This window comes from Heterocephalus glaber, unplaced genomic scaffold, assembly GCF_053883595.1.
Source record: "Heterocephalus glaber isolate CG9 unplaced genomic scaffold, H.glaber_assembly_v1.0 deba00001608, whole genome shotgun sequence".
In the NCBI taxonomy this organism is placed as follows: domain Eukaryota; kingdom Metazoa; phylum Chordata; class Mammalia; order Rodentia; family Bathyergidae; genus Heterocephalus; species Heterocephalus glaber.
In genome coordinates, this window is record NW_028258379.1 from 7,752,839 (window position 1) to 7,768,042 (window position 15,204).

Genomic DNA, 15,204 nt, shown 5'->3' on the forward strand with positions numbered 1-15,204 from the left:
TTTATCATTTTACATGTAGAAAATTTTGGCATATCATTATTTCATGTTTTCACCTTTTTTTCCTTTTAGTCATTTTGTTTGTATAGTGTTGCTTTCCTGTCACTGAATTCATAATTGTTATGTGTTGTGCATTAGAAGCATCCATTCTACACAAGTACTGCTGTTATCATGGCACATGGTGAGCAGCCCATCCCTGGTCTCATCAATTATTCCCATCATGCAACAGGCAGTGCAGATGAACCGGTAAGACAAGAGGCTTTTGCATTAATGATTTTGCAACTATACATCCTACTTCCTGTCTTTGGAGGCAGGTTAAAACATACGTATCATGGAAGGTGTGTTATTTTATTCTGATGGATCTTCCTTCAGTAGTGCTTTCTTATGAAAGTGCTGTTAAGCATATTGCTTCAAGGAATTTAATAGTTTCTCTTATGCCTAAAGAACTCTTCTATCATCAAGAGTCTGTAGTTTGTGACAATAAACTTTTGTCATAAAATTTTTAAGAAATTTAATTCTCCAGAAGTTTTTTTTAGCAATTTCATTGATTATCTTTAAATAAGTTGCCTGATTTTAAATAATCTCTTAAGATCATTTTGAGTCATAAAATCTAGACAGATTGGCCAAACTAGTACCTAATTTGTATTAACCTTGCTTTTTTTTATTCTCATGACTTTCATTTCATTTTACTTTCCTTTACTGTATGCTCATTACAAACATTTTCGGAGTTGACTTGATGCAAATTCTGTGGTTACTGATCTTTAGATATAAGCTTTTAAGGATATATATTAGCTCTTTCAGTCAAAGTCTGAGTGATAGTTTGTAAAAATTGTCAGATTAGAAAAGAATAAATTGATAGGTATAATTCATTAAAAAGTGATAATTAAGACCATGACTGCCAAAAAATGTCAATCTCAATCCATGCTATGGATGTAAAATGAAAAGGAATCAAAAAAAGAATAACAAATATTAATTTGGCTTTAAATACTTAGGAAGAAAAAACACCCAAAATTTGGAAGGAAAAACCCAACAACTTTGCATGAGTGGTCTCTTAGGAGAATACTAGCAAATGAAGACTTCAACCCTTATATTTCACAAGTCATATCTCATTAAAAATAAACTTGGGTTAGTCACAGGCCAAGTAAACATTTAAATCTTGCTTAGTAAAAATATTAGTGAATTTAAATTGATAACTAGTATGTGAATTTTCCAGATGTAGCTTTGTTATAAATATTTCAAAATGTACCATTTTGAAGGAGATCTTTTTAAATTCTGATTGCACAGTGCAGCCATAGCTACTATATTAACTGCTCTGGATTTTCAAACTAAAGTAATTAGAAGTTTCTGTATTCATAATCAACATTTTAAGTTATCACATTGAGTTTCAGATTAGTGTACCGAAACTTATTTGAGGTATTTTTTCTTCAGTTCTCACAATTATTTATATAACTAGTATTACTGAAGATGCATAAGAGAGAAGATAATTACATTTGATAGACTCTTTAAATTATTAGAGCTTAATTCTCTAGAGGAACTAATGGAGAATGACTGTTAAACTGTTCTAACCGTGTGCCCTCAAATGGCTTCACCCAGGAACTTCTCATTTATTCAGTGGTGTTTAATCCTTTATAAGTAGCAGTATAGGTCATTTTTAAGAGATGTTCAGTTCCTTAAGTAGTTTCCCATTTTTGTACTTCCTCTGATAAATGAAATAGGAGCTGTACATCAAAGAATATAATGTGCTTGTCCTTTTTACCTGCATCCATTCAAAGGAATGAAAGAAAGAAATTTGAAGTAAAAAATAAAATTTTTCATATTAGTGTTTAATTTTTTAATAAATACAAATATGAATAGATTGTTCCAGCCCATGAAGAATTTATAATCTTGCTAGAGTTGCTTTTTATTACTTCTTTACTTTCCTAATTCAATTTTCTACTTCTTATAATCAAGAAAGTTAAGTCTGATGAATGTACTCTTTAATAGTTACTTGTAATCTGATTATTTTTTATTGCAAAACTCATCAACTTGCTATTTCAAGAGACAAAAAGACATGGGAAATGCCTCTTGTAATACTCATTTGTTAGCTGCGCCACCAGCAGCAATTCCGATTTCTTCTTCTAATACTATACTTCATTTCCCAGTTATGTTGTTAGGATACATTGGCTTAATTTAATCAGCATATTCATTTCACCTAGCCACTGTTACTGGTTCAAAGACCACATAATTCAAACCAGTCAGAGGCAGTGTGTATCGTCTCTTAGATTTTTGTGTTTAAGTACAACAGACTCTTTCCTGCTAAATATGAATTTTAAAAATATACAATCCCAAGAAATGGCATCTTAGGACCATTGAAAAGAAGTCCTGGGTTGGGGATTTGGCTCAGTGGTTCCATCGCCTGCCTCTCAAGCACAAGGTCCTGAGTTTGATCCCTGGTACCAAAAAAAAAGAAAAGAAAAGAAGTCCTGCCATAATAGAATCAACAGTAGAAAAGCAATCCTGAGAAATGGAAAGTAGAGATAATGGGTCCTAATCATGTTGTTTCAACTACTTACTAGAGCCTCTGTTGAACTGTATCTGCCTCTTAACCTTTCAATTTATATGAGCTAATACATTAAGAAACTTAACTAGTGATCAAGTTAGTATATACTGTTGTTTATACCAAGAAGGCTTTTTCTCTAATGTATACTATCTCATCAAAGAGATGAAAACTATTCTTAACCACGTACCAGTCCAATTATTTAAATACCAAATGACCAAGATAAAATGACAATTTTATCAAATTTATTCAGTACAAGAATTGACTGGTTGAAATGACACCTGTCCCAGCAACACTCACAATAGTCAGTATGTAAACAAACATGCTCCCCAGCTGACACTTGGGGTATACTGTTTTTTGTGTGCGGTTTTGGGGATTTTTTTTGTTTTGTACCAGGGATCGAACTCAGGACCTTGCACTTGTGAGGCAGACAGTGGCACCACTGAGCTAAATCCCCAGCCCAAGTTTCATATTTAGATGAGAAAGGTGATTTAAGGAGTATAGGTAGGGGAATGTGACACAAAGGAGGAAGAAAAGGGGAAAAAATATCTTGTCTGTCTGTCTGGTAAATAAGCCTAAAATCTTTTCAAGGAGACTGGATGCAAACCTGAAGATAACAGTTGATGCTTTATAGCCTGAAGGCAACTGATAGATTAAAAAATCCAAGACATAATAACAGGCAAAAGATGAATTTAAGACAAAGAGGGAAGATACCCTTGGAGATATATAATAGAAAGTCCATCCCACTCACAGAAATTAAGTCATCTAGGTAAAATAGGTAAAACTCTTGAAGACATAGGTGTAGGCAGAGACTTAAGAAACAAAACACTAGTCACACAGGAAATATTACAGAGAATCAACAACTGAGATCTCACCATATTAAAAGCTTTTGCACAGCAAAAGATTCCACCAACAGAGTGAAGAGACAACCCACAAAATTGAAAAAAGATTTTACCAGCTATTCTGCCGACAAAGAACAAATATCTAGAATATATAAAAAACTCAAAAACAATCAGAACACCCCCAAATTTAAAGACCCAATCCAAAAATGGTCATCTGAAATGAATAGACTTTTGTCAGATGGAGAAATACAAACAGCAAATAAATATGTGAAAAAATGTTCAACACCACTGTTCCTTCAAGAAATGCAAATTAAAACAGCATTGAGGCCTGAGGATTTAGTTCAGTGGCACTGTGCCTGCCTTACAAGAACAAGGTCCTCAGTTCGATCCCCAGTACCAAAAAACAAACAGACAAAAAAAAAAAAAAGAAAAAACAGCATTGAGAGTCCATCTCAATCCAGAAAGAATGGCTATTATCAAGAAATCAACCAATAACAAATGCTGGGAAGGTTGTGCCAGTAAAGGAACCGTTGTTCACTGTTGGTGAGAATGTAAATTCATGCAACCAATATGGAAGTCAGTGTAGAGATTCCTCAAAAAAACTGAAACTAGAGATTCAATTTGACCCTACTATTGCCCTTCTTGATATTTTTCCAAAAGAGTTAAAAGCATCATACCATAGTGATATGTGCACACCCACATTTATAGCAGCACAGTTTGTAATAGCTAAATCTTGGCCATAGCCCAGATGCCCATCATCGGATGGATGAATAAAGAAAATGTGAGTTTTATATACAATAGAGTACTACTCTGCCATAAAGAAGGATAAACTTGAGACATATTTAGGTAAATGGGTGCACCCTGAAACTGTACTTTCAAGGTAAATATATCAGACACACATGTTTAAATACCACATTGTTTCTCTTGTGAGAAACTAAAAGCACAAATAAAGACCAAAGTGGAGTACAGATATTGGGAAGTAGGAAGAAAATGTTAAAATGCAATGGGAAATAAAGGAAAGGGGAGTGGGGATGGAAGGAAGGGAAAAGAAAAAAAAAGAATAGAGGAAAAATGGAAACAGGTTTTGTAAAGAAGGAGGAGAAGAGGGGTTGAAGGGAGGGGAAGGAAATGAGACTAATTGTTTGTGATGAATGTGATCTTTATGTTTATCAAAAGTATACCAATAAAATTAATTTTTTAAAAAAGATATTAAGTCATGTAGAGAAATACAGAAGAAAAATGATGCTCTCCAACCTGCACTGTATGGGAGAAAATCTATTGCTTGCCTCAGGAAAAGTTGATGATTTTCTCTTGGTTAAAGATATGGAAGGGCCTGGGATGTAGGCCAGCAGCACCACACCTGCCTGGCAAGTACAAGGTCCTGAGTTCAATTCCTGGTACTAGGAGGAAAAAAAAAAAAAAAAACAGAATATGAAGAAAACTGTATGTCGAATCCACATAGTCAGTTGGGAATAATCTGCCCTCCTAGAACATGTATTTGGATCTTGAAAGAAAACTTGCCTGGAAATAAATGACACTGTTAAAATTGACCAACAACACACTATAAAGTTTTTGGTCAGAAAATTAAGGAATATATAAACGTGTGTGTGTGTGTGTGCGTGCCTATCCATGAAGATTTTGGTATATTAAAATAATATTAAAAGTCACTCTTCTAAACATTTTGCATACATCAGCTTTTCAATACATTCTTATTTTGCTTGTTAGAAAAATTGAAACACAAAATGGTTGAAATCATAGAAATAACTTGTGACTGAATTGATATTCAAGTACAAGCAGTCTGGTTCAAAGATGAGCACTTTTGACTACTGTGCTGTAGCACCTCTCAGTGTAATAGAAAAAGAAAAAGGGAAAAATTCTGAAAGATGACTTGATAATTACAAATGAGAACTGGGAGATGACTTGATAATAACAAATGAAAACTGGGAATTTTAAACCTTGGTTTGAAATTCTTGAGATAAGATGCACTGTACATTCTAAGAATTGTAAACAATAGAATGTGATTACTATTCAGGCTTAGTGATATAGCCAAAAGAGCTCTGAGGTGTAAGCAGGAGTAAATGAGAAAAATATTTACATAAAAATATGACACTAATACTTTGGAGAACACAGTATGATACTTGTTAAGGATAAATTGTAGAAGTTGAGTCATAACTCATACAAATTTAAAATAGTTCTGTGTCAAAGATTTTCACATATGAATTAAAGAGAGAACTAGAAAGCTGTTAACATCAGTTCATAGAATTCAGAGGACATTGACATATGAATAGTCACAAAGGCTAGAATGAATTCACAAATAAATACAAATCTTAATAAATAGCCATAAGACAATGATTATTTGCTCCTCAGAACAAGATTTATTTGCATTTGTATGGACAGGAATCATAACTTGCATTATTACCAGTGTTCTGCAGCTTATTGAGTTATAAACTAGTAAAAGACAGTGAAAAGAACAGATAATCCTGAGTATACATGTCAAGGTATTCTAGTACTCTTTATAAGCTCAAGATGTTTTTTATCAAAAATATAGCTGTCCTAACTCATTCCTGGAACCTAGCATTACCATGATTCCTAAACAAGACAAAAACCCAACTATAAAAGAAAACCACAGACAGAGTTCTTTAATGAACATAGATGCAGAAATTCTCAACAAGATACTGGCAACAAATCATTAAAAAGATCATACATCATGACCAAGTAGGCTTTGTGCCAGGGATGCAATGATCTTTCAACATATGCAAATCCATAAACGTAATACACCACATAAACAGAAGTAAGGAGACAAGTCACATGTTCATTTCAGTAGACACAAAATAAGCCTTTAACAAAATCCAAGACCTATTCATGATTTAAAAAAAAACTGAAGAAAGTAGGTACAGAAGGACCTTCTCTTGATCTGATAAAAGCCATTTATGACAAAGCCATCACCAAATGAAATTAAATGGGGAAAAAGTGAAAGCTTTCCCTCTAAATACCGCAATAGGACAAGGATATGCACTATCGTCACTCTTTTTCAATATAGTACTCAAAACATTAGCAAGACAAATCAGGCAAGAGAAAGAAATAAAAGGGATTTGTATAGGAAAGAAAAGTCAAAACTCACTTTTTGCAGATTACATGATCCTTTACATAGAAGAACCAAAAAATTCCACTAAAAGATTCTTGGAACTAATAAGCAAATTCAGCAATGTAGCAGGATGCAAAATCAACACTCAAAAATTAATTGTGGTCTTGTATATCAATAATGAAGTCACCAGGAAGTATGTTAGGAAAAAAATACCATTCACAACATCATCAAGAAAAATTAAATATTTAGGGATTAGCCCAAGTTCGGTCCCTGGTACCAAAAAAAAAAAAATGGCCATATTACCAAAACTGACCTATAATTTTTTTTTTTTTGTACCAGGGATCAAACTCAGGACCTTGAGCTTGCGAGGCAGGCGGCAGAACCACTGAACTAAATCCCCAGCCCAAGACATATAGATTTAATGCAATCCCAAACAAAATACCAACATCATAATGTGAAATAGGAAGAAAAGGTCTAAAGGAGTTGGGGAAGTGGGAAGAGTAGGGGAAAGGAAAGAAGGGAAAAGAAAAAATATGAGAAAAGGAAAAAATGGAAACAATCTCTGTAAATAGGGAGGGGTGGAGGGAGTGAAGGAGGGCAGGGAAATGGAGAAAACATAAGAACTAAGATACATCATGTAAAGGTACAAGATCCCAATGATGAATGTAACTGTATTTTACACCTAAAATGTACCAATAAACTTAATTTAAAAATATCAACATCATTCCTTACAGAACTAGAAACAAAATTCATATGGAACCAGGAGAGATGCAGAATACCAAAAGCCATTCTGGTCAACAAAACAAAGCAGGAGGCATCACAGTCCCAGATTGCAAACAACATTACAGAGTTACAGTGATTAAAAAAAAAAAAAAAAAAACCAGCATGACACTGACTCAAAAACAGACATGCAGATCAATGAAACAGAAGACATAGAAACAATCACAGGCACATTAAGTCATCTGATCGTTGACAGGGGCCAAAAACATATGTTGAAGGAAAGATTGTCTATTTAACAAATGACACTTTGAAAAATGCTTACATTAAGAATCTAAACCCATATCTTTGTGGTGCACCAAAATAAAATCAAAACTGATAAAAGGCTTATATTTTAAAAGAGAAACACTTAATCTGCTGGAAGATAAAATAGGCAAAAGCCTCAAAGCAAAGACACAGGTAAGAACTTTCTCAACAGAACTCCAGTTTTTCAACAAAAACATCAGACATCAACAACATGGGATTATATCAAATTAAAGAGCTGCACAGCAAGGGAAATAACCAACAGAGTGAAGAGACAACCTAAAGAATGAGAAAAAATTTTGCCAAGCTATGCCTCAGACAGAAGACTAATATCCAAAATACAGTATATAAAAACCTCAAGAAAAGCAGATCCTCAAAATAAAAATACCAGTTAAAAAATGAGCATTTGAAATGAATATACACTTCTGAGAAAAATTAAGACTGACAAATACATAGATGAAAACTCTTCAGTTTCTCTGGCCATTAGTGAAATAAAAATTAAAACAACACTGGGATTCCATTATACTCCAGAAAGAATGACTACCATCAAGAAATCAAACCATAACAAATGCTGGTGAGACTCCAGGGCAGGATGGAGAACACACTTCTACATTGTTGGTGGGAATGTAGTACAACCACTTTAGAAATCAATATCTCTATCCCTTAAAAAACTAAACCTAGGAATTTCTTTCAACCTAGCTACTCTCATTCTAGGTATCTTCCTGAAAATGTTAGAGACATATTATAGTGAAATCCACATACTCATGTTTAAAGTAGCACAAATAGTAGCAGTCAACAAATGAATGGATAAAGAACATGTGATATTGCCAGGGATGGTGGCACACATCAGTAATCCTGGCACTTGGGAAGCTGAGGCAGGAGGATCACCATGAGTTCCAGGCCAGCCTGAGCTGCAAAGTGAGTTCAAGGCCAGGCTTAACTACATAGCAAGACCCTGTCTTCCAAAATAAAATTTTAAAAAAGAACATGTGGTATTTATGTATAATGGAGTACTACTCTGCCCTAAAGAAGGTAAATTTTCATCATTTGTAGGAAAATGGATGCACCTTTAGACCATAATGTTAAGTAAAGTAAATCAGACACACAACCTTAAATATTGTATAACTTGTCTTATATGAGAAACCCAAAGTATAAATAATGAGCAAGAGAAAAGATAGACAATAGGAAATGGGCATATCTTTGGTAAATTGAAAAGGGGTCTTTAGATGGAGGGAGGGGTACAGAAGGGCAACAAAAAGAAGGTACATTATACACATGTACCTTCTACTTACAATGAGTGTAATCATGTTCTATAAATACATACTAATAAAGAAATACTAATATATGGATAGAAAGCGTGGGGCTGAGAAGGTAGCTCTGTTTTAGAATGCTTGCCTACAGTGTGAAGCACTGGATTCAATCCCAAAACACACACACACACACACACACACACACACACACACACAAAACTGGTATTACTATTTCTGGCTTATTTACACAGGTGTAACAAGAGTATTAATTAGCCATACAGCTTCCTTGAGTTAGTTTTACAAATACTGTATTGAGGCCATAAAATGAACTTCTCTCTGGAAGTTTTTGTAGGGAATATCAGATCTACTTAAATCTCTTTTTTTTTTTTTTTTTTTTTTTTTGGTACCAGGGATCAAACTTGTGAGGCAGGCAGCGGAACCACTGAGCTAAATCCCTGGCCCTAACTTTCTATTTTTGATATCCATAATTAAGAAAATAAGATATGCTTAAAAATCATTATCATATTTAACCTGCAATACCTGTCATTTGAATGAGTGCCTTTTTTGTCTAGGTTACCAAAATTTAATTTCTACGTGTATGTGACTTTCCTTACCACATGTATCACTGAGATGTTCTATTCTAGGTTCCAGCTCAGTTTTCCTCCAAAGTCTTTATAGATAGTGGCTTTAGGATTATAGCCAGTCTTTTGATTTCAAAGAAGTGGTAAAATCTGATTAGATAAACACGCTTCCCAAATACACACTCTAGCTAAAGCTTTAGTTGTATAATTTTTCTAATTATATTCTGTTAAAAAGGAAGACATTCTCATTAAATCTGTGTAAATAGCTATATTGTCAAGAAAAGTCAAAATAAAAATTTCTGAATTTTGATGGCATCTGAATCATATATTTTAAATCTTTCATTTTAATAGACTCAAATATTATTTTTAAATGCTTCATTTTGGGTTTAAAATTAGAGCTACCAAATTGTATAGGTTATAAAAATCTTTAGAAGAAAAAAATTTCCTAATATATCCAAGAAATAGAACATTTAAAACAACCAACTTCAATGATATTCCAAACAAATAACCAGGAGAAGTAATTTCTACCTTTATTTTTCAGCCATATATACAGTCAATCTTGTATAATTAATTCTCATGCAACTCTGCATTAGTATACCAGTGTACTTTCATGAAGCTTTGCTCCTGAACTAAAAATAGTTTTGGAAATCCAGACTTAGTCCACCATTATGTTTTAAAATGGTAGAAATGGTCAGTTCAGAAGTCTGTACCCATGCATCTATTCTCTGAAAGGACAGTAGTTTGAACTATCTGGCACAGTTCTTTCCATAGAACTTTTGAAACAATCTTCATTGAATATAAATACTCTGGCCTGTAGCTTATAGCTACTGTCAGGCAAGCATGAAAATCTATCTGTAGATGACAGAGTAAATAGCTGTGGTTATTACTATAACCAGCAATATCAAAATGGACAGGAGTAAAATTTCCTGATGAGGAATGGGGGAAATATTTCAAAAGAGTTTTGATAAGTAAGTGCCCTTAGAGTAAAAACCTTATGGACAAAATCCTTGCTTATATGGTCCAATGATTTTTGACAAGGGTGCTAAGACCATTCAATGGGAAGAAACAGTCTTTTCAACAAATTGTGTTGAGAAAATTGTATATTCACATACAAGAGGATGAAGTTGAACCCTTATCTCATATACAAAAATTAACTGCAAAGACCTAATGTAAAAACTAAAGCAGTAGAACTGTTAGAAGAAAATACAGGATAAAAGCCCCCTGACATTAGATCTGGCAGTGGTTTGCCAGATCTGTGCATAGGAAACATAATATAGACAACTTAGAATTCTTGAAAGTGTAAAAACTTTGTGCATCAAATGACTCTCTCAACAGAGTAAAAAGAGCAGCCCACAGAATTGGAGAAAACAGTCATAAATCCTACCTGGTAAGGCATTAATATCCAGAGAATCCCTAAAACACATCAACAACAAAACTCAATTCAAAAATGTGTAAAAAATTTACATAGACTCTTCTCCAAACCAGATATACACAATGACAATAAGGAAATAAAAACATGTTCAACAATATTACTTATCATTAGAAAAATGCAAATCAAAACTACAATGAGACACCACTGCATACCCATTAGGCTACAATCAATCAATCAGTAACAAGCATTGACAAAGTTGTGGAAAAAGTTTAACCCTTGTACACTGTTGATGGGAATGTATAGTGGTGCAGCTGCTTTGGAAGACAATATGGTGATTCCTCACAAAATTAAAAATAGAATTACCATGTGATCCAGCAATTCCACCTCTGGGTTTAGACCCAAAATAATTGAAAGCAAGGTCTTAAGGAAATATTGTTACTTCTGTCTTCATAGCAGCATTATTCACAGTAGTTAAAATTTGGAAGCAAGCCAAATATACAACAACAGATGAATGCATAAGAAAACCGTGGTATATCCATATAGTAGACTATTATTCACCCTTAAAACAGAAATTTTGCAATATTTTACAACATGGATGAACACTGAGGACATTATACTAAGAGTAATAAGCCAATCACGAAAAGACAAATACTGTATCATTCCACTTATTTCAGGTACTTACTAGTCAAAATCATATAGAAAGTAAAATGTGAATTAATATATTTGATTTAGTGATTAGTCTGTATATCAAAATATGTTGTATATGATATGTACATTTTATTTGTCAATTTTGTTAATTTTTTAAAAGTGGAATGGTGTTTGCCAGGGGCTAGAAGGAGGGAAAACTATTGAGGTATTGTCTAAAGAGTATAAAATTTCAGTTTTTCAGAATAAAAAGCGCTATAGAAATCAATGTACAACATCATAAATGAATCAAAACTTTTAACTGTATGGTTTAAATGGTAAAGTTGGCAAATTTTATATTATGTGTATTTTACCACAAACAATTTTTAATTTAAGAATAAGTGACTGATAATTCTCAAAATTTGAATTAGAAATGCCAACAAATGTTGCTATCATTGCTGTAGTTGTTAATAGACTTGTTAGATTGCCTGTTGTTTTTTCCTATTGACTTTTTGAGTAGTATTGTATCAAGTTAAACATTCCTACCCTGAAAATTTGTACGATTACAAAATCCAAAACTTTACTTTTGGAGCGTTTTGGATTAGGAATGCTGAAGCAGTAAAGTCTATGCAAATATTCCAGCATCCAAAAAACTTCAAAATCTGCAGTACCTGTGTTCCCACACATTTCAGATAAGTGAAACTCAACTTGTACTCATTGTGTCTGTATGTATGTTGAATCTATAGTATTTATTACTTGGGTTAATATGTTTTCATATATTGTTCACAAAGCCTACTATCAATAAAGCCATATTTAATAAACCACAGAATACTTTTTCAAATTTGGAAGGCAGTAAGTATTGTGCTTAACATAAACTTTTGAGTCAGTTTCAATTCTGTCAATTATCAGCTGTATTATATTGGGTGAATTGCTTTTCCTTTCTAAGCTCCAATCTCCAAAGTAGCAAAAATAACAATATTAACCCCATTATTACTCATAAGTGTTTGAATATCAAATTAAAAAATGAGGGCCGAGGATTTAGCTCAGTGGCATCATGCCTGCCTTACAAGCACAAGATCCTGAGTTCGATCCCCAGTACAAAAAAAATTTTTTTAATGGATATAAAAAACATTTAACCTAGTACCTAGATCAAAGTAAATATTCACTACTATGAAGTTAATATCTTCACTGATCCTGACTCAATCTTCAAGGGTTAATTCAAACAGTATTCCCTTCACATTTCTTCTCTCCTTTCCTCAACTGAGGAATTCTTTCTTACTATTAAACTTTTAGACACCAGGTGGGGGATTAAGCTCAGTGGTGCCACCACCTGCCTCGCAAGCACAAGGTCCTGAGTTTGATCCCTGGTACAAAAAAAAAAACAACTTTTAGTCATCTTTTAAGCCAAAATGCATGGCTCTTAATTTTCTTTTTTCCTTTTTTTCTCCCAGTATTGGGCACCAAACATAGGGCCTTATCCATGCTAGGCAAGCATTTTACAACTGAGCTATACCACTACCACCTAATCTTGATTCTTAATATTTTACAGGTTTCTGGGAAGATGATTAATGTTATTGACCCATTCCAAAGGCTCATACATACATACATACATAGATTAAGATAGCAAGAAAGGTCCTTTGGATTAAGAACTGTGTCACCTAGGGGCGGGGGATTTAGCTCAGTGGTTCCGCCGCCTTCCTCACAAGTGCAAGGTCTGAGTTTGATCCCTGGTTCAAAAAAAAAAACAAAAAAACTGTGTCACCTAAAGTTTACCTCCTCCATTAAAAACTTTCAATCTCCTCCATTAAGCGTTGCATGAATTCAGTCAATAATTATCTTCCCTTTTGTTTTATATTCATTTATTCATTCATTCTCCAAACATTTATTCTGACACTAGTGTAGATATATCATTCTGCTAGATGCTGTGAGTTTTTAAGTTGACCTGGACCCTGCCTTTGAGGAACTCACAATGGAAAATGTATTCATAAATGAGCTATTTTTATAGTGTATTATGTAACTATTAGTTTTCTCATAAGATGAAAACTATTCTGCTATTCTAAATCCCATTTTAAATCCTATGAATGTTATTGGTAACTTTTTACTTCACTTGATAAATTTCCAGGAACAACCTAGTCTAATCCACCATCATCTTTCACCTTTGTTATTTAAAGAAGTTGGTCTCATCAGTCCCATCCTTGCCTTTATTCAATTCACTCCTCACCTCACAGTCACTGTGAATTTTTAAAACATAAAGTCACATCACTTCTCTACTTGAATTTTAATGTATTTTCAATATATTTAGAATAATACCAAAACTCCTTGAGTTGATCTGCTAGATTCTACAATATCTGGTTTCTCTCTATGCTTCTAGGCCTTCATGCTTCATATGTTTGCTATCTAGACACAATCACAAAGCATGGCTTTGTTTATAAATATGTCATAAATTTGTGTGGATTATTTTGTATCATTAATTTTAACATAAATTCAGATCTTCACATATATTATTAAATTTCATCTTGTTGGATTTACCCCATCAGTCTACTAAGAAGATCTTTTTAAAATCTATACTAGTCATCCAGTATATTACCCCTTTTTTAACTTCTATCACCTGCAGACACATTAAACTTACTTTCATTCAAGTTACTGATAAAACTTCTTTCTAGGCCATTCCACACACCAGCTAAAATCCTGTTCATTCTAATTGCTTAAATAACTGACACACATTTCTCTTCCAGCCTGTTAAAACTCACTGTATTTTGTCCACAAGAATTGTATGCATGGTTTGACAAACACCTTATGAATTAAGATACATACGTTTGACAATTTTGTTTTTTAATATAATTTTTCTTACATGTAACAATAGCCTCTAAAGGATCAGTATCAGAAGCTCTGGGAAGACACATGTTTGCTGCAAGACCCATGTAGATATTGTTAGGAAAAAGAAGGAAAAAAAACAAAAGAACAAGCTCAACAGGACAGGTTTATTTCAAAACAAATCTGAGAGGGACTGCACTGGCACTGAAACTAGACTGGATTGTCTCCCACAGGATATGGGGTCTTTTATAGAGTCTTGGGGGTGGAGGGAACTAGTGAAAGGGGTTGTGGCCTCCTGCTAAGAATAAGGCTTGAAAAAACACAAGTAATGGTTGTCCAAGGATAAGGCTTGGGAAAACTCAGGGAGTAATGGCTGACATTAATGGAGGGCTGATAATGATATGAATCACTGAGTGTAGCTGTGTTGAGGGATGGGTTTAAAGTGATCTCTGTCAGGATGGCTATGGTTGGATTCCTTTAGACATTCTCATATAATCACCCTTTGTTATTGATTCAGATCCTATATTGAATATTGTAATGTCTGTTAGGATTTTTAGAAAATTAAATCTTAAAGGTCTCTAAACAGAGAAATTGCTAGAAAAGGGTATAAATGGCAGACCTGGTACCAGTCTGGGCAAGGACTCCAAAAACCTCTGCCATGAATACTGACAAATTATAACTGTTGAAACTGTACTCCAAGAATACTCCTGTATTCTTGGTTGCTTTGGAAGACTCACTCCAATTATAAGTTTGCTCACCAGCTACCTAAAATTAAATCCAGAGAATTAGACTTGCAACTTTTATGTAAATTTAAATATTTTTAGAACAAAAATTATAAATAATAAAATAACCATTAGATGGAGAAATATATACTCATTTACAAATTTCCTTGTCATCAAATACATATTTGTGTTACTAGTATTGATAACAAGCATGTCAAAATAATACTGCATTCAAAAGGGAAAATAATATTTTGGCTGTGTTTTCTGGTTTTGATAATATGTTCTCTATTTTTAAAAAAAGTATCTGCCCAGCTACTCAACTTAGATTTAGGACAGAAAAGCAATGTAGATACTCAGCACA

The 15,204-nt window shown here is 33.5% G+C and overlaps 1 protein-coding gene across 34 annotated transcripts in view; it reads left to right on the forward strand.

Moving 5' to 3' along the window:
- Gphn (gephyrin) overlaps positions 1-15,204 on the forward strand; it is a 589,435-nt gene that overhangs the window by 302,169 nt on the left and 272,062 nt on the right. For 17 of the 34 annotated variants that reach the window (XM_087195039.1, XM_087195042.1, XM_021247567.2 and 14 more), the window contains one exon: positions 136-243. The exons of the other annotated variants lie outside the window; for them this stretch is intronic. In XM_087195039.1, coding sequence (XP_087051165.1) covers positions 136-243 — 108 coding nt within the window. The remainder of the gene's footprint in view (positions 1-135; positions 244-15,204) is intronic. 34 annotated transcript variants of the gene reach the window in all.